Genomic DNA, 20,285 nt, shown 5'->3' on the forward strand with positions numbered 1-20,285 from the left:
GTATAAAACCATTTTTGAATCATCACCAATTTTTTTATCACTTGCCATGAAGTATAGACATGATTATGTTTTAATGCTCTTTAGCATATAAAAATATCAGAAACTTATTTATTATCTATTTTATGACTACTCATAGAAATAATAGCTCCTCTGTGCATAATTAGCAAACCTTTACAAAAAGAAAATTCATAATAAACTATTATTTTAGTTGCCTCTGCATCTGTTAAAAAGTACACCTCTACCAATTTGCCCTTTAAATTTACATGTTGTTTGTGTCATACATTTTATTTAAAAATTGCACTAAAATTCTTCATTGCTTTATTTTTTAAAATTATTTTAATTGGAGGATAATTACTTTACAGTATTGTGGTTTTTGCCATTCATCAGTGTGAATTAGCCACAGGTATGCATGTGCCCCCCCCATCCTGAACCTCCCCACCCTATGCCCCTAGGTTGTCCCAGAGCACCGGCTTTATTGCTTTATTTTTAAAATGACTTTATAGTAAATTTAATCATTAAGTGTTCCCCACTCTAATAAAAAAGTGACTTTTAAATTATAAGGTATTTGATTTTTTAAATTTATATATATATATATATATATATATATGAAACATGTAAAGAAATTAGAAGTATATGTAATAATTCTCGGAATTACCCTGGTAGCTCAGACAGTAAAGAATCTGCCTGCAATACAGGAGACTGGAGTTTGATCCCTGGGTCAGGAAGATCCCCTGGAGGAGGGCATGGCAACCCACTCCAGTATTCTTGCCTCAAGAATCCCCATGGGCAGGGGAGCCTGGGGGGCTACAGTCCATGGAGTCACAGAGTTGGACACAACTGAGCAATTTCATCTTTCTTTCTTTGTATAATAATTCTAGTAGTCAAATGACATGGATCTTTAAAGAAAACATATCCTTCAGGCTCTTCTCACATGCCAGCTATACACTGTACTGCGCTTAGTTACCCAGTCGTGTCTGACTCTTTGTGACCCCGTGGACTGTAGCCCGCCTGGCTCCTCTGCCCATGGGGATTCTCCAGGCAAGAACACTGGAGTGGGTTGCCATGGCCTCCTCCAGGGGATCTTCCAAGCCCAGGGATTGAGCCAAGGTCTCCTGCATTTCAGGCCAATTCTGTACCATCTGAGCCACCAGGGAAGCCATAGACTATCTGAGGCTACTGCCTGAGGAAGATAACTGGCTGGAGACAGTTTTTTAATGGCCACCCAGCTAGAATCAGGTTCGCAGACACTGAAGGCCAAGCTACTGGAAGAATAATCAAGCAATTTTTAAGAAAGCAGTAAAACTAAGTAGCACCTCCAGTCAGAGGAATAGAAAAATAGCATAGGCTGATAGAGTAGCTATTTATAATGTATTTATAAATTATACTCAAATTGACGTATTCAGAGATAAGAAATATTGTACAAAATTTACCAAAACTATCTATGAATAATCTATATGCCTGTGTCATCTCCCACTCACATTTTTATTCTGGGATCAGTGCAATTATATGTACTGATAAAAATACACTTGCAGAGTACAGAGTGAACCATTAATTGCTATTCTATTTGTGAAAAAGCCTCTTAATTTTTAGACTGATTTATTATATGTTTCAGAATAACGTCAGACAACTCCATAACAGAAAATGATAAAAGATTAGTGAAATCAAATACATTTTCTATTGTTGGAGATAGTATATAAGTTATAAAACAAATATGATTTTTAAAAATTGTAATGCTGTACTGCTAATACTTTTGAAAAAACTTGGTCTTCTATACATTTTATTCAATGTGTTTTCATAAATTTAAGGTGTACAACCTTTTTGATAAATTTATACATTGTAATGTGGTTGCCATTGTAGCAATATTTACCCTGTTACATAATTATAGTACAATATTTTTGTCTATGTTCATTATAGCTGTGCATTAGATCACTATATGTTATTTATTACTTGTTGCAAGTTTGTAGCCCTAACATCAATTTTACCCCTCTACCCACCCCCCATCCAATGGTAACCATCATTTCATGCTGTTTTTTATGAGTTTGACTTATTTAGGTTCCACATATAAGTGATATCATATAATACTTATCTTTCTCTTTCTGACTTATCTCACTTAGATTAATATGCTCAAGGCTTATCCAAATAGCAGGATAGCCTCCTTTTTCATGGCTGAATAATATTCCTCTGTGTGTGTGTATGTGTGTGTGTGTACATGTACACATGGGTGTGCATGCACATGCTTTGTCATTCGGTCACATCTGACTCTTGTGATTCTTTGAACTATAGCCCGCCAGGCTTCTCTGTCCATGAGATTTCTTCCAGGCTAGACTGCTAAAGTGGATTGCCTTTTCCTTCTCCAGGGTATCTTCCCGACTCAGGGATTGTACCTACGTCTCCTGAATTGGCTGGTGGATTCTTTACCACTGAGCCACCTGGGAATCCCTCCATTGTGTATACACCACATCTTTTTATCCACTTACCTATTGATGAGCATTTAGGTTGTTTCCATTTCTTGGCTATTGTGAATAATGCTGCAATAAACATGAACGTGCATCTGTCTGTTCAAGATGCCGTTTACATTTCCTTTATGTATACATCCTGAAATGAGATCACTGGAATGTGTATAGGAGTTCTATTTTGAATTTTTTGAAGAACATCTGTATTGTCTTCCATAGTGGTTGGACCCATTTACGTTCCCCCCAGTGGTGTATAAGGGCTCCCTTTTTCACCACATTCTCACCAACACTCACTGTCTCTTGTCTTCCTGATAGCAGCCATTTTAGCAGATGTAAGGTAGCTCACTGTGGTTTTGATTTACAATTCCCTAGTGATTAGTGATGTTGAGCATCTTTTCATGGCCTGTCTGTCACTTTGATGTCCTCTTTGGAAACATGTCTACTTAGTTCTTCTGCCTTATATACTTTTCTAATCTTGAATGTTTTTCAGATTTATATATTTATTTTATATTTCATCTTAAACTCATTTTTTTAAATTAACACAAAGACTGGCATATAGTAAATAATCATTTGGAAATAATAATGTTGCTTCATTAATGGTAGCATTAATATTATTCCATGGGTGCTATTAATTTTGATAATTTCTCAAAATTATTTCAGCTCTAGAATCAGTATGCTCTAGAATCAGTGTTACTTATATGGAGATTACAGTATTTTCTGTGTTACCCAAATGCATCTATGAGGAGGCAAAACAGCTGAAGGAGTGATGGAAAGAACATTTTTACCTGAAATCTGCTAGATCACCTACTAATCATGTGGTCTTGTCCGACTTTTAATTTCAGTGTCTTAATTCTTACAACTGGAAAAATAAAGGTGACAATAATATTTATACAACATATGGTGTGCCAGGAACTGTGCTGTTGTTTTCATAATTCATCTCTAGAGCTTATAGGGTTGTTGTAAAGATCAGATGATATAATGCCTAACCGAACACTTAGCAATCAGAAAGCATTCTATTCTAAAACTTTGTGACCATTATTTAATAAGCCTATGAAGACTATTAGAATACATTTCCCAAGCACAGATCTCTCCTCTCTTTGCAGCTTGTCACTGTAATGCCAACGGCTCCTTCTCTGAGATCTGCCATCCTCAGACGGGACAGTGTGAATGCAAACCTAACGTGCAGGGGCGGCGGTGTGATGAATGTAAGGTAAGAAGTCGGAGCTGACCAGTGAATTACTTCTTCCATCAGACTTTTCATTGGCTTTCAGAAATGACCTATGCCTGAGTATATTAAAAGACAAGTTCAGGAATATCTCACTCTACATGTAAAATTACTGTGATCACTGAAATTAAAAAAAAAAAAATAGAACAACATTTGCCATACAATAGCATTTGACCCTCAACCTATTGACACATTTCCTTGGTAGTGAACTTATGTAGTATTTACTCTAATTTAGACGTTTCTGAAAACACATACAAGCTTAATCCCTGTCTATGGTGACTCACATACTTTTTCCTTTGCCTTTATGTTTTTGGCAGGAGAAAAAAATGTCATACCTTTTGCTTTTATCAAGCACTTTGTTCTAGTTCCATCATTTAAAGTTCCAGTGAGCATTCTACTCAACAAAATTTTTCCATATAGAAGCAAATCAAAGGATTTTTTGGATACCATTTTGCTAAAATGAAACAAAAATCAAAACATGTTGCTTTCTTTTCCTGGGTACATTACCCTGCCTTCAGTATGCCGAGCACCTTGAGATTCCTCCATGAGAGTACATGGATTTGCACTATTTCTTTCACATAAATAGGTAATTTCTCATGATAGACACTGTTAAGGAGAACCAAGCACTTCTCAGATGCCAGATTGGCCATTCTGTAGGAGGTTTAAAAATATTATTTGCTTCTATCTCTTGAATAACGTGTATGCTCTCTTCTGTGTTTTTATTTTCCGTTGGCTTTTAAAGCCCAGTATGTGGTGGGACCCAAAGAAGCGATTCTGTGTGTCCTGTGGATGCAGTCCCATGGGCTCTGTGACCCCGCGGTGCGATATCACAGGAAGATGTGTCTGTAAATCAGGCTTCGTAGGGAAACGCTGCAACCTCAGCAGGCAGGTGCAGCGACAGGAGGAACACCCACAGAGAGCGCAGTGGGTGCTGGGGTCTCCCCAGAGGTGGGGCGCCAGCAGCTCCAGCGGATGCCCTCGGGGAGCCTACCGGCCTGCGGCTCCGGTAATTCGAGAGGTGCTGCATGGCTCTTGCCTCGGCATGCTGTGTTCCATGTGCTACTGCTGACCTGTCCTGGTGCTGTTTTACCAAATAGTGGTTGCTAAGTGTGTGAACTGCAGATGCGAAAACTTGGCAATTCCTGATTGAAGTCTTGCCTTTAAAAAATAGCTACTGATAACGTTTTTTAAATCCCGTTCAAGTTCATAGGTTCATAAAAGTTTCAAGTGATCATTGATACGTAGAAAACACAGAAAGTGACTTGCCTGAGAAAGTCCAGCCCACTGATCTGACCTTTGACTGACCTTTCATCATCATTAGTGACTGTTACATTACCACATTAGAATTTTGTCCATGTATATGGCAAACACAAGACACACATTTTCACACACTGGAAATCTACAACATGCACAAAAGAAGGCAGCGTATCTTCTACTATAAAAGTTTGATCCCCCTTCTCATGGGGCAAGACAAAACAAATGGTGGAAGGAAGGAACTTGGGAAGGGAGAGAGAGGAAGAGAGGAATAGGGCCGAGGCCAAGATGCTGAGTACCAGGAGACAGGATCTGTCAGTGGAGAATCAGAGCTTATGTGAGAACTGAGGGTAGGGAATAGGAGGAGATGGAGAAGGAGTAGGAAAAGAAGAGGTAAAAGAAGGAGGAAGGGGGATGGGAAAGGGGGGAAGATGAGGGAGGAAGGCAGAAGAACAAATTTATAGTTTTATTTCTTGCCTCTTTATTGACATTTTAAAATAACTAGTTTTAAAAAAATAAAATAAAATAACTAGTTTTGATATCAGACTGTCTGAGGTCAAATCCCAACTCCAACACTTCTGGTCCACCGTAAAACTATTTCTTAGATCTTTGTGTAATTCAGCTTCTTCATCTGTAGTAGGACCTACATCATAGAGTTTGTATGTTGGCTCAGATCCTTCAAGGAGCAAATGTCAAGAGATTTACTGGAGGAGGCTCCAGTGAAGGGTGATGGGGATGGAGCATCATGTGCAGGGAGACTTCTGCTGAAATGTGGGTCTGCCCATGTGGAAGGAGAGAGGGGAAAAAAATATGGATAGAAAAGATTCACTGAATGCATTCTGCCCAAATCTCAGATTCTTGGCCAGGCCAGTTGGAAGTGCCCAAGCAAAATTTACCCATTGGAGGAATCTTGGCTGGGGCAGGAAGATTCTAGTACTTCAGTGTACCAGTAACTGACTAGGAGGAGCATGACTTGGTATGAGCTCCTTCACTAGATTCAAGAGAATGGAAGCTGAGGCTTGTCAATGAGTGACATTCCCACTGCAGGCTCTCTTGCAGGAAGGTCTGTCCAGGCACGTCTATGGCTGTCTCCAGGTTGTTGTGATAGGAGTGTATAAAACACACATTGGAAGAGTTTTTAGTAATGATAGTTAGTGTTACTGTTATTATTACTATTGTTATTAAGCGGAGAAATCTTTAAAAGAGATTATGTTTTTTCAAGAAATAAATGCATACATTTAGAGTAAAAGAAAGGGACAATAACTGATCACTATGTCTCCAAAATGGGCTTTCCCATGTGGCTCAAGTAGTAAAGAATCCTCCTGCCAATACAGGAGACTCAGGAGATGTGGGTTCAGCCCCTGAGTCAGGAAGACTCCCTGGAGGAGGAGCTCGCAACTGACTCCAATATTTTTGCCTGAAAAGTTCCATGGACAGAGCACCCTAGTGGGCTGCAGTCCATGGGGCTGCAAAGAGTCAGACATGACTGAGCGTGAGCATGCAAAAATGTCTCCAGAACATAAATTTAGCAGAATTATGAGCCCTTATCCGTGCCCTCTTCCTACATATCCTACAGCACTGATGTATGGAGTGGTGTTTTGTCCTGAGACCACTTTTCCTCTGAGACAGTGTATGTGACAGCTAAGAACACAGACTCTGAAGCCAGCCTGGCTGATTTGGAATCCTGACTCCACAACTGGCTAGCTGCTTTTACTTGACCCTTCTGTGCCTCAGTTTCACCACTCTAAGAAGTAGATCATAATAGCTATCTTTCAGGATTGTCTTGAGAATTTAAATGAGTTCATATTTGTAAAGGGCTTTAGAAGTGTTGCTTGGCACATGGCAAGAACAATATGTAAGTGCTAGTTTTTATTATTATCCCAAATGAGAATAAATTATATGAGCTCATCAAACTTACCACTGAGACTAGGCAGGCACTCGCTTCTCTGTATGTTTTCCCTCATTAATCTCAATTACTAAGAATGTTCTTTAAAATTTGTTTACTACAGCATTTTCCCTGGACTGTGAAATAGATTTTTGAACAATTTATTAAAATTTTATTACTGAAATTTGGTAATATTTGTTTGGTATACCTGTAACTCAGCTGGTAAAGAATCTGCCCACAATGCAGGAGACCCCAGTTCGATTCCTGGGTCAGGAAGATCCCCCGGAGAATGGATAGGCTACCCACCCCAGTTTTCTTGGGCTTTCCTTGTGGCTCAGCTGGTAAAGAATCCGCCTGCAATGCAGGAGACCTGGGTTTGATCCCTGGGTTGGGAAGATCCCCTGGAGAAGGGAAAGGCTACCCACTCCAGTATGTTGGCCTGGAGAATTCCTTGGGCTGTATAGTCCATGGGGCCACAAAGAGTCTGAAATGACTGAGCCACTTTGACTTTCAGGTTTTAAAACTATACTAGGTAAATATTAGAAAAGTATGATGAAGACATTACTTCTCATATATTTCTTTACACAATCAACTTTGGAATTTTTTAAGTAAGTAATAATTTGAAAGTTTACTATTTTATTGGTCTATCCACTAAAGATATTTGTATAGATATAGATAGATATGCTAAGTAAAGCAAACTTAGGAGGTAAAGATGAAGGTAAAGTACTGTCTCTGCAATGTACATTCTAAGTCAAGAAAATTTAGGAAATAAAAACAAATGCAAAATATTACATTTTTTAAAAAGTTTTACTATGTAATGCTCTAGTCTTTTTTTCTATGTATATAACTTTCTATTTGTTTGTGTCTGAGTGGTATGTGTGCCTTTGTGGGTATGTAATTAAAATCATAGTGTATATGTAGTTTTGGATTCTGCTTTTTGAAATTTTACTTAATGCTATATTCTACCCATATTCATATCATTAAAACTGCTTCAAAACAGGATTTTAAATGATTTTATATATTTCATAACATGAATGCCTCATAATTTAATTTATTCAGCTTTTTCTCTAACATTGAACATTTAAGTACCTCTACAGTTGCTCATTATTATAATAAATAATACTGTAATAAGCATGCATGCATTTTCTCAGTTTCTGACTATTTCTCTAGGCCTGTATTTAGAATTGTACACTAAATTGCTTTTTATGAATAAAAATATTATGTTTTCTTTCTTATAATTAATTTCAGAATCAAGTATTAGGTCATTTGTTACAAGTGTCACACAATTTCTTTAATTATACAGTGAATCTGAATTAGAACTAAAAATAAAGTCAAGAACTAAAATAAAATAAAAAGCTATTTATTTTATGAAAACAAATAAAGAACTAAAAATAAAGACAAGAACAAATGTAAAGATTAAAATGATTATCAACCATGATCAACCCATTTTAGATTTAAAAAGAAAACTATTCTTAGCAACAGTCATTTTAAGAGACTAACTTTCACTATGATTTTGTTTTATAGGACTTATTTTTAATATTGTTAACAATAATGGCAAAAATACATAATGAGGCTTAATCATGTCTCTTTGGGTGGTTCACATTAAATAGCTAGATTTATTTTTACCAAAAAGTAATTATTAAGTCTAATTTTCCAAAATAAGAATTAGTTTTACAAAGAAGTAATTACTGAGACTAATTTTCCAGATTAAAATATCATAATAATGTGACAAACTTCTACTTAAAAGACAGCCCTGACATACTTTAAGTAAGATATGTGCTTTTTCACTTTTCTGGTAGGAATGATTTTTAATCCATCAGCATTTTCTAGTCATTCTAGGTCTGATAACATGCATTTCCAGAAAGTCAGCCAAAGCTAGTAATGCTGGACCATGGAAGGTCATTTGTTACAAATAGATAAGAGATATGCATATGAATAACTCATCAGAGATGAAAGTTTCCCTTCATCTACCTAATTTGGAGCTTTGATATGTGTTCTCACAAATCAACTTTGATTGTTAGGATGAAACCCAAGCAACTAGATGTTAGTTACACCAATTTTTTTGTCAGTATAGGCATAACCTAAGAGTTACATTTATAATGTAATGATGATTAGAAGTATTCATGGATATATGACAAAAATTAGACCCAATATAAGAGGAAAAAGATTTATTTTAACTTTAGGCTGCTGTCCAATAATATTGAAAGCTTTTTTATCAAGTAAAAGGACTTAAAAATATCTGAAAATAACCAATTCCAATTATTAGAAATGAAACCAAAATTTTCTTTAAATAGAATTGCCATCCTCACTTATTTCCACATTGCCATTAGAATCTTAAGACACATAGGGAAAGGCTGGTGAAAATATCACAGGCTGAATGAGAGCACCCTAGTTCCACCAATAATCTCAATGAAATTTCAGAGTAATTGCACTTTTCTCTTGGGCATCGTAGAAAAAGTCCACCAGGTTAAATGACAGTCCAGTTCTCATAACATCACTGGAGAACCTTTATAGCCAACAGGCTCCTCTTTTCCCACCTGATCTTACAGTGCATCTAGTGTCATTGTGAATTAATTGATTTAAATTGAATTTTTCTCATTCCACTTCTATGCCAGCCTGAGACCTTTGGCCTCCAATCGACAAGAGGGTGCGTCCCCTGCAACTGCAATTCCTTTGGGTCCAAATCATTTGACTGTGAAGAGAGTGGTCAATGTTGGTGCCAGCCGGGAGTAACAGGAAAGAAATGTGATCGCTGTGCCCACGGCTATTTCAACTTCCAAGAAGGCGGATGCACAGGTCTGTAAATGAGACTAAGCTCAATGCATTCATTACCTGGTTTTGGTATTTAGGTGTCTGTAGCAGTTTGTTCTACGGGATTCCCGGAGATTAAAGGAAATACACCTTGACAGCAGGCAAACATATAATATAAAAAAATGCTAACCTAATGCTTTACATATGTTTTTAATAAGTTAAAGGAAATACATTGTAATTTGAAACACTGCCCTATAAATAGCTGTGCCTGCAATAAAAATCCACCAGTAGATCCCAGTTCTGCTGTCTCCCTCCCTAACTGTGACCTCTGTTCAGCCAGTCACTCAAAGGCTACTGCAGCTTGAAAGTCAGATGCTCAATTTTTCTGGTGCCAGTGTTATCTTAGTTTAAACTTTACTCCCAAGCTAATACAGTTCAACTTTCCCTTTTCCTGTTGCAAAATTGGTACAATGATCAGAGAAGTTAGTATCTTTTTCTGGTATTGTTAAAAAATATATATATATATTTTCATCCACTTTCAGGTGCCTTGAAAACTGTGATGTTCTGAGAGAGAAATAGATTGGCTGTAGATGTTTGTTAGCTCCAGAGAAAATGAAAGCTGGAGTTGCTAACTGTGGCTGCCTCAAGCAGGGTCCTCATATGTTCAGCCACAGCCTTCCTACAGATCCTGAATTAAGAAAATAGGAATTGACACTACAGATGAAAGTAAAGTTTGAGCATTTGCCTTGATTTTATGCTATTAAGCTGGAATCGACCTCTGTTCCAACAGTCACTTGGTTGAGTATTAGTCTTGTTTACTAAACTCAGTAGTACAACATTGATGATACTCGTATACTTTCAGAACACGGTAAATACATGGCAAGATTTTAAGACATGATTATTGACTACTGAAGCAAATTGTGTTAGGGGTGGGAAGAATATTAAAAACCAATAGCTTTAAGATATTCTCAACCACTTCTGATGAACAGTTTTTATCATAAATTAAGCCGTTATAAGTTACTCTGAATATTATTATTGTAGATCTTCTCAGAATCTATGTATAATCTCTAAGAAAATATCTGTATTTACTAAAAAGTGTATAAGGCTGCATTTTAAAATATACTCTATTCTTTATAAATACAACTCTCACTAGCATTTTTACTTAATTGAAGAAAAAGTGCTACAAATTAAAATATATCCACTGCCAGAAATTATAAATATCAAAAACATTATTTTAAAATGATGAAATGGTGATAACATTTTAGAAATGCAAACTTGGTTGCTTTCTAAGCCAGAGAAGCAGAATAGAAAAAATTTTTTTAAAAAGCATAAAACAGGCAGGGTAGCATTATGTTTGAAAACATGACTCTCACCAAAGAGCCTGGATTTGTTTAGTGGCTCTCCTACTTTAGAGATGTGGGTTCCATCCCTGGGTCAGGAAGACTGGAGGAGGCCACGGCAACCCACTCCAGTATTCTTGCAAGGAGAATCCCATGGACAGAAGAGTCTGATGGGCTATGGTCCATAGGGTCTCAAAGAGTCAGATATGACTGAGGCAACTTACCACTGCACACCACCAACAATTAGTTATATGACCTTGACTGAGTGACCTCACCTCACTGTACCCTGCAAACTTCATCTATTAAATTAGGAAAATAATAGCATCTGCCTCACTTGGGTTTTATAAGAATTAACTGAGTTAATGGCCATCTACTACTGTGGGCAAGAATCCCTTAGAAGAAATGGAGTAGCCCTCAGAGTTAACAAAAGGGTCTGAAATGCAGCACATGGGTGCAATCTCAAACATGACAGAATGATCTCTGTCCATTTCCAAGGCAAACCATTCAGTATCACAGTAATCCAAGTCTATGCCCCAACCAGTAGTGCTGAAGAAGCTGAAGCTGAACAGTTCTATGAAGACCTACAAGACCTCCTAGAACTAACACCCAAAACAGATGTCCTTTTCATTATAGGGGACTGGAATGCAAAAGTATGAAGTCAAGAGATACCTGGAGTAACAGGCAAATTTGGCCTTGGAATACAAAATGAAGCAGGTCAAAGGTTAACAGAGTTTTGCCAAGAGAACTCATTGGTCATAGCAAACACCTTCTTCCAACAACACAAGAGAAGACTCTACACATGGACTTTACCTGATGGTCAATACTGAAATCAGATAGATCATATACTTTGCAGCTGAAAATGGGGAAGCTCTATATGGTTAGTAAAAACAAGATGGGGAGCTGACTGTGGCTCAGATCATGAACACCTTATTGCCAAATTCAGACTTAAACTGAAGGAAGTAGGGAAAACCACTAGACCATTCAGGTATGACTAAAATCAAATCCCTTACAATTACACGAAAGAAGTGACAAATAGATTCAAGGAATTAGATGTGATAGAGTGGCTGAAGAACTATGGATGGAGGTTCGTGACATTGTACATGAGGCAGTGATCAAGACCATCCCCAAGAAAAATAAATGCAAAAAGGCAAAATGCTTATCTGAGGAGGCCTTACAAATAGCTGAGAAAAGAAGAGAAGCTAAAGGCATAGGAGAAAAGGAAAGATATACCCATTTGAATGCAAAGTTCCAAAGAATAGCAAGAATAGATAAGAAAGTCTTCCTCAGGGAGCAAAGCAAAGAAATAGAGGAAAATAATAGAATGGGAAAGACTAGAGATCTCTTCAAGAAAATTAGAGATACCAAGGGACATTTCATGCAAAGATGGGCACAATAAAGGATAGAAATGGTATGGACCTAACAGAAACAGAAGATATTAAGAAGAGGTGGCAAGAATATACAGAAAAACAGTACAAAAAAGATCTTCATGACTGAGATAACCATAATGGTGTGATCACTCACCTAGAGCCAGACATCCTGGAATGTGTAGTCAAGTGGGCCTTATGAAGCATCACTACGAACAAAACTAGTGGAGGTGATGGAATTCCAGTGGAGCTATTTCACATCCTAAAAGATGATGCTGTGAAAATGCTGCACTCAGTATGTCAGCAAATTTGGAAAACTCAGCAGTGGCCATAGGACTGGAAAAGGTCAGTTTTCATTCCAACCCCAAGGAAAGGCAATGCCAAGGAATGCTCAAACTATCACACAATTGCACTCATCTCACACGCTAGCAAACTAATGCCTAAAATTGTCCAAGTAAGGCTTCAATAGTGTGTGAACCGTGAACTTCCAGATGTTCAAGCTGGATTTAGAAAAGGCAGAGGAACCAGAGATCAAATTGCCAACTTCCATTGGATCATCAAAAAAGCAAGAGAGTTTCATAAAAACATCTACCTCTGCTTTATGACTACATAAAAGCCTTTGACTGTGTTGATCACAACAAATTGTGGAAAATTCTTAAAGAGATGGGAATACCAGACCATCTGATCTGCTTCCTAAGAAGTCTATATGCAGGTCAGGGAGCAACAGTTAGAACTGGACATGAAACAACAGACTGGTTCCAAATTGGACAAGGAGTATGTCAAAGCTGTATATTGTCACCCTGCTTATTTAACTTTTATACAGTGTATATCATGTGAAATGCTGGACTGGATGAAGCACAAGCTGGAATCAAGCTTGCCAGGAGAAATATCAATAACCTCAGATATGCAGATGACACCACACTTATGGCAGAAAGCGAAAAAGAACTAAAGAGCCTCTTGATGAAAATGAAAAAGGAGAGTGAAAAGGTTGGCTTAAAACTCAACATTCGGAAAACTAAGATCCTAGCATCCGGTCTCATCACTTCATGGCAAATAGATGGGGAGAGAATGGAAAGAGACAGACTTTATTTTGGGAGCTCCAAAGTCCTGCAAATGGTGACTGCAGCCATGAAATTTAAGATGCTTGCTCTTTAGAAGATAAGCTATGTCCAACCTAGAGAGGGTATTGAAAAGCAGAGACATTACATTGCCAACAAGGTCAATCTAGTCAAAGCTATGGATTTTTCAGTAGTCATGTATGGATGTGAGAGTCGGACTATAAATAAAGAATGCAGAGTGCCAGAGAACTGATGCTTTTGAACTGTGGTGTTGAAGAAAACTCTTGAGAGTCCCTTGGACTGTAAGGAGATCCAACCACTCCATCCTAAAGGAAATCAGTCCTGAGTATTCATTGGAAGGACTGATGCTGAAGCTGAAACTCCAGTAGTTTGGCCACCTGATGGAAAGAACTGATTCACTGGAAAAGACCCTGATGCTGGGGAAGATTGAGGGCTGGAGGAGAAGGGGACAACAGAGAATGATATGGTTGGATGGCATCCCTGACTCGATGGACATGAGTCTGAGTAAGCTTTGGGAGTTGGTGATGGGCAAGAAAGCTTGGCTTGCTGCAGTCCATGGGGTCACAAAGAGTCAAACATGACTGAGCAACTGAACTGAACTGAATGGCCATAAAGTATCGTTTTAAATATACCAGTGTATATACATGTCCATCTCAAACTCCCTAACTGAATGGTTAATTTCTATTTGCAAGTAATGATTCAAACTGTCCCAATTGTTTAGCACATAAATTTAAGCATATTGTGAAAAATTTTTTCTTAGTAAGTGGTACATATAAAGTAAATCCATTGGCTCAAAATCAGTAACAACAACAATAATAATAAAAACAATGGTTAACATTTATGTCAAGTTTTGTGCTAAACATTTTTCACAGCTAGGGTAAATCCTGTGAGCAATGATAAGTGTGATCCCTTGAGAAGTGAACTTAAATATCCTAAATGTATTTTAAAAGGATTTAATCATCATGTAACTAACTAAAAGATTTCTTATAACATTAGTCTTCTATTTGAATCTGAGCATTTGATGGCATTTTTCTTTCTTTCGCTTCTCTGATTTGAAGTGGTGCAGTAAAAATTACTCAGCAACTGAGTCAACTATAGCTAATAAATGGCATGCCTTCCTTGTCTTGGATGGCTTTGAAGATCTTCTCAAATCTTTTTGTTTTTCTTCAGATCTTAGTTTTGCATTCTTTGAGAATGTGTAATGGACAAGGATGTTTGCCCTCTTCACAGGAAGGAAATATTAATCTATAGATCATGGAAAAATTAGTTATGAACTTGGTGCTGGTTTAATCACTAAGTTGTATGCGACTCTTGTGACTCCATGGACTCCTCTGTCCATGGAATTCTCCAGGCCAAAATACTGGAGTGGGTCGCCATTTCCTTCTCCAGGGAATCTTCCTGACTCAGGAATTGAACTCTGATCTCCTGCATTGCAGGCAGATTCTTTACCAACTGACCTATGAGGGAAGCCCATAGTTATGTTTAGTTATGAACTTAAATATTAAAAAATTTAACCTTGATAGTATTTAGATATAAGGGAATACAGTTAACAGGAAATCTGATACATCAGTTCTTTTTATCCTTAATCAAAAAGCTAAAAATGTTTGACATTTTTAGACTATTAATGAAACTCAGTATATATTTACTGAACGGCCACTCTGATGTATACGGTGCTCGTGTGCATGTGTGCTTAGTCGTTCAGTCATGCCTGACTCCTTGCGACCCTGTAGACCATGGCCCAGGCTCCTCTGTCCATGGGATTCTCCAGGCCAAAGTACTGGAGTGGGTTGCCGTGCCCGCCTCCTGGGGAATTATACTGTACTATGATATGAAAAATGAACGAGGTGAGTTGTCACTTTCGAGGATCTTTAACTATAGCATGGAAAATAAAACAGCATAAATCACAGAGAAACCCACAAATGTAAAACTCAACATTTTATATCTTTTTTTTTCTTTTTTAATCCTTTCACGTGTGAAGCTTGTGACTGTTCCCATCTGGGTAATAACTGTGACCCAAAGACTGGTCGGTGCATTTGCCCACCCAATACCATTGGAGAGAAATGTTCTAAATGTGCACCTCATAGCTGGGACCACAGCATCACCACTGGGTGTAAGGTGAGTGAATTGCTTTATTTCATCTCATAATGTCATTTAAGGATTTCTATTTTGGTAGAACTCTGTAGTTGGGCATTTCAAGAGTCAACATTACAAAATGATACAGATCTATTGCTATACCATGGTTGCAGGAATTGATCACTATCTTACATTTTACTTGTAGGAAAGATGATTAAAGTAAGTACACATTTATACAGCTTTATCCAGGATACTTTCCAAAAAGGAGGATAAAGAACCAAAAATTCTAAAACAAAACTAGAAACATCTCTAACTTCATACCTATACACAATGAAATGTTAATGTATCTCCAAAGTACAAGGAAATTAAGAATGAATTTTTTAAAAATCCACAAGAATTCCCCCCAAATTTTACCAGGATATCAGTTTTCAGGAGCTAGTTGAGAGGATTCTGAAGCCATTTAAACAACCTTTCCTCACAAAATTCCCCATTTTTTTCCATGAGTGAACCATAGTAAGTGATATGACCAGACTCAGATTTAGAGAAATCTATACAGCTTCAGGGTAGAAGCTTGCTTATAAGGCTGTTGCAAAAGTGTTGGTGAGCGTTGATAGAAGCTTGTGTGTGTGTGCTAAGTCGTTTCAGTCGTGTCCTACTCTTTGTGACCCCATGAACTGTAGCCTGCAAGGCCCCTCTGTCCATGGGATTCTCCAGGCAAGAACATTGGAGTGGGTTGCCATGCCCTCCTCCGGGATATCTTCCCAACCCAGGGATTGAACCTCTGTAGCCTGTGACTCCTGCATTGCAGGCGGATTCTTTACCACTGAGCTACCAGGGAAGCCCCGTAGCAGCTTGGCCTCAATTATCCACTAGTGTTTAGAGGGCAGGTTAAATTACAACTCTTATGACTGAATAAGATATGGCTGAATTCATTTATTTAAGGAATAAGAAAGCAAAGGCTTAGGGATGACTGCCAGGTTTTGCTTTGCAACAGATGATGGATGAATGCAGACCAAGTAAGGTTTTTTCAATAACTTTACTTATTTATGTTCTTTTAGCTATTTTTGGCTGTGCTGGGTCTTTGTTGCTGTGGGCAGGCTTTCTCTAGTTGCAGCAAGTGAGGGCTGCTCACTCATTGCGGAATGCGGGTTTCTCATTGCAGTGGCTTCTCCTGTGGAACACGGGCTCTAGGGTGCACAGGCTTCAGCAGTCGCCGTACCTGAGCTAAGTCGTTGCCACTCGAAGGCTCTAGAATTCAGGCTCAGCAGTTGTGGTGCACAGGCTTAGTCATTCCACAGCATGTGGGATCTCCCTGGACCAGGGAATCTGACCTGCATCCCATGCATTGCAAAGCGGACTCAACCACGGGACTACCAGCGAAGACCCTAGGCCAAGTTTTTTTTAAATATTTATATGTTTTGTATCTTTACATTTAGTGATCATTGAGTAAATACTATGTTGACTGAAGTTGAAATTTTTTAATTACTTTGAACCACTGTTACAAATCTAAATTTCCGAATAGCTAGACACTTCATCATTATGAACAATTACAAACAACTTCTAGAGCCCTCACAATTATTTATGAGGATGTATTCTACTATTTAAAATCTTGTATGACTATAATCTCAATGAACAGTGATTTTTGAGATTTATAGCTTTCCTTTCTTTGTGTCATGGATAATTTCTCTGTGCTGAGGTGTGAGCACACACATCATTTGAGCCTTTATTGAAGTAGAATATAAAGCCTGCCATCTTTCACTAGCAGGGGAACAGTGCGTAAATCCTCTATTGCTAAACAAACATTACAGCTAATTATGATTTAAGTTTCATGTTGGCTATAGTATCATCTAAACATATGGTTAATGGTCTCATTTATTCTCTACTATAACTTCCTGAATAAACTTCCCAATTTGAAAAGGTCCCAATTTTTTTTACTAGTTTTTAAGAATTAATGCTTTCATTTTATATAATAAATTGAGAAATAGATACTTCATATTTTAAAGTCTAAAGAAAGTTATTTTAGTTAATAAAGTCTAATACATTTATTTTAGTTAAATATATCATAAGACAATTTTAAAATTTATTGTGTGATTATAGTTTCCATAGCATATCATAGATTTATATTTCTGATTATGACCAATTTTGTTTAAATAAGTAAGGAAAAATTACTTAAGTGGATAAGTCAATCATCCTTATTTTGAATTCTCATTCTACATCTGATGTTCTATCAGAACAAGTTACTTGGCGTGATGACAGTACTTTGTTCTATGCTTTTGAAACTATGGCAATGTTTGTAGTGTAATAAATAATCACTTTTAGTCCTTTGAGTTTAAAATAACTTTTAGTAGCATTCCATACTGCAGGTCTTTTTACTGGAGAACAGTGAAGACAGAAAAATACTGAATCATAAGGATACCAGAAATAAGGCCAGGTGATATTTTAACATCAGAATCTGAGAAGATATTTTACCAAACATTTGGACAGGAAAGAGATAATAGATGGGACGCTGGTGATTGTACATCACATCCTGGAAAGAGGTGTCCCATAACTCAGCTGTTGGCAGGAGCAGAAGCACGCATTGCTTTAGTAGCGGTGGATGTAAGAATTGAGCTGAGCAATGAAAGTGTGAGAAATGGCAAATGAGATCCAGCCAGACTTGGATCTGGAAATCTGGCGAGTCACTATGTGTATGAGTCTTCCATAGAGCTGTAGTTCTGAGGAGGAAGATTAATAGGAAAGTCCCAAAAAGAGTCAGGTCATAGACTTAAGTACAAACCCTGATGGAGGTAAACTCAGACACAGAGAGAGGTGATACCCTCTAGGGAGACAGAAACCACACCAGGGAAACTTAAACAGGGAAAGAAAGAAAGAAAGTGAAATCGTTCAGTCGTGTCCAACTCTTTGCGACCCCATGGACCGTAGCTTACCAGGCTCCTCCATCCATGGGATTTCCCAGGCAAGAGTACTGGAGTGTGTTGCCATTTCCTTCTCCAGGGGATCTTCCCAACCCAGGGATTGAACCCAAGTCTCCTGCATTACATGCAGACACTTTACTGTCTGAGCCACCAGGGAAGTCAAATATAAACAGGGACAGTAGAATATAAAGAATTGTTAACTGGTAAAAGTTAGTTACAAAAAGGATTAAAAAAAGGGATATAAAAGATCCTGAAGTGGTAGGTACAAAAGAGTAGCTACTACTTCCAGGGTGAGGGGAAAGTGAAAGTGTTAGTCACTCAGTTGTGTCCTACTCTTTGTGACCCCTTGGACCCGCCAGGATCCTCTGTCCATGGGATTCTCCAGGCAAGAATACTGGAGTGAGTAGCCATTCCCTTCAGGAAAATCTTCCTGACCCGAGGAGCAAACCCGAGTCTCCTGCATTGCAAGCAGGTGGTTTACCTGAGCTGTCAGGGAAGCCCCAAGAGTAAGGGGGTGGACCGGAAAGGAAGCAAGGTCTTCCCCCGTTCCCCACTCCCAGCGATACTCGGGTTCAGACATCTTTGGAGAGAGTGTGGCAACCACAGGGATACACAGCCTGCTGGTGGTACAATGACAGCAACAACAAAGATAATAAATAACTTGCCGGAGTTTATGGACAAGTGCAGGCCTGTAGACACTGCCCATCGTCACTGGAGGACGCAGACTTGCTGGGGCTACTGAGAAGTAGCCTGTCATGGTCAGAGCTTGAGTGCAGACCTACAGCAGGGGAGAGAGTGGCCTGATGGCTCAGCTTGGAATTCCTTGTGGACCTCTGGGATCCCATGCTAAATAAGTCAATAATAGTGATGATGATAGTAACGAACAACCACAACCCAGAAGAGAAATGTCTTTCTATCACCATGGCCTTCTTTGGGTCTCTCCTGGACCCTCTAATGACTAATTTTAACATTCTGCTACTGGCCAGGGGGAAATGTCCATAGGGGTCTAACTATAATGTCATAAAACAAGGCAAAGAGCAGTGAGTTTAGAGCTCAGAGACAGCAGAGAGATCCTTGGCACGGGCTCATCTCTGAAAATGATGTATTCCAAGATCTTAAATAACATTTTAGTAATTCACTTAAATTTTCATTTAAATTCAAGGAGCTTTGAGCTCTAAATCAGAAGCAGAAAGCCTTAAGGAATAGAAGACAAGACACGTGGATGAGCAGCAAATTGAAAATTGCTGCTGAGGTGAAACCAAAAAATTATTGAAAAAAAAAGAAAAAATTATTGAAAAGAAGCTAAAAATGCAATACTGTAATTAAAATAAGCATTGATGGTGTGTACATACAACAGAGTTTTCGCTGTGTAGGAGAGCAAGAGTGAAAAAAACAAATTTGAGAGGCAAACAGGGAGGTAACTGCAGAAGACATTAGTACATTATAGATTTGACAGGTAGACAGAAACTATGTACTTTCAGAATTACAGGTGATCCTGAAGAAGAAAATTTATAAATCAGAACAGGAGTAAAAATCGATAACAAAGTTAAAGAAATAGTACTGAATTAAAAAACAATTGTATTCTCAAACTGAAAAAGCTCACCATGTTCCAGTAAATTAATTTTTTAAAAGACTCAAACTTGTATAAATTCTAGCAAGATATCACATTACATAAATTAAGAGAAGATCCTATGTATATCTAGGAAGAAGAAAAAAAGGTTACCAGCAAGACACCTCAAATCAGGCTTGTCTGCAAACTTAACTCTAAAAAAAAAATCCTAGTATCATTTTTCCTCTAAATTCTCCCTGGCTTCCCCACATCTGGTTTGGTACTTTTTATATACTTTCATAGGATTTTGCACTTCGCCTATTATATCATGCTTATTCCATTGTGTTACATTTATATATTCTCTCCCTTGACAAAACTGTAATATATGTCTCTAAAC

The 20,285-nt window shown here is 38.0% G+C and overlaps 1 protein-coding gene across 1 annotated transcript in view; it reads left to right on the forward strand.

Moving 5' to 3' along the window:
- LAMA2 (laminin subunit alpha 2) overlaps positions 1 to 20,285 on the forward strand; it is a 659,970-nt gene that overhangs the window by 412,415 nt on the left and 227,270 nt on the right. The window contains exons 20-22 of the mRNA XM_061130198.1: positions 3,557 to 3,663; positions 9,433 to 9,613; positions 15,330 to 15,466. Of these exons, the coding sequence (XP_060986181.1) occupies positions 3,557 to 3,663; positions 9,433 to 9,613; positions 15,330 to 15,466 (425 nt within the window). The remainder of the gene's footprint in view (positions 1 to 3,556; positions 3,664 to 9,432; positions 9,614 to 15,329; positions 15,467 to 20,285) is intronic.

The sequence above is a fragment of the Dama dama genome, chromosome 26, assembly GCF_033118175.1.
Source record: "Dama dama isolate Ldn47 chromosome 26, ASM3311817v1, whole genome shotgun sequence".
NCBI classification, from domain to species: Eukaryota; Metazoa; Chordata; class Mammalia; order Artiodactyla; family Cervidae; genus Dama; species Dama dama.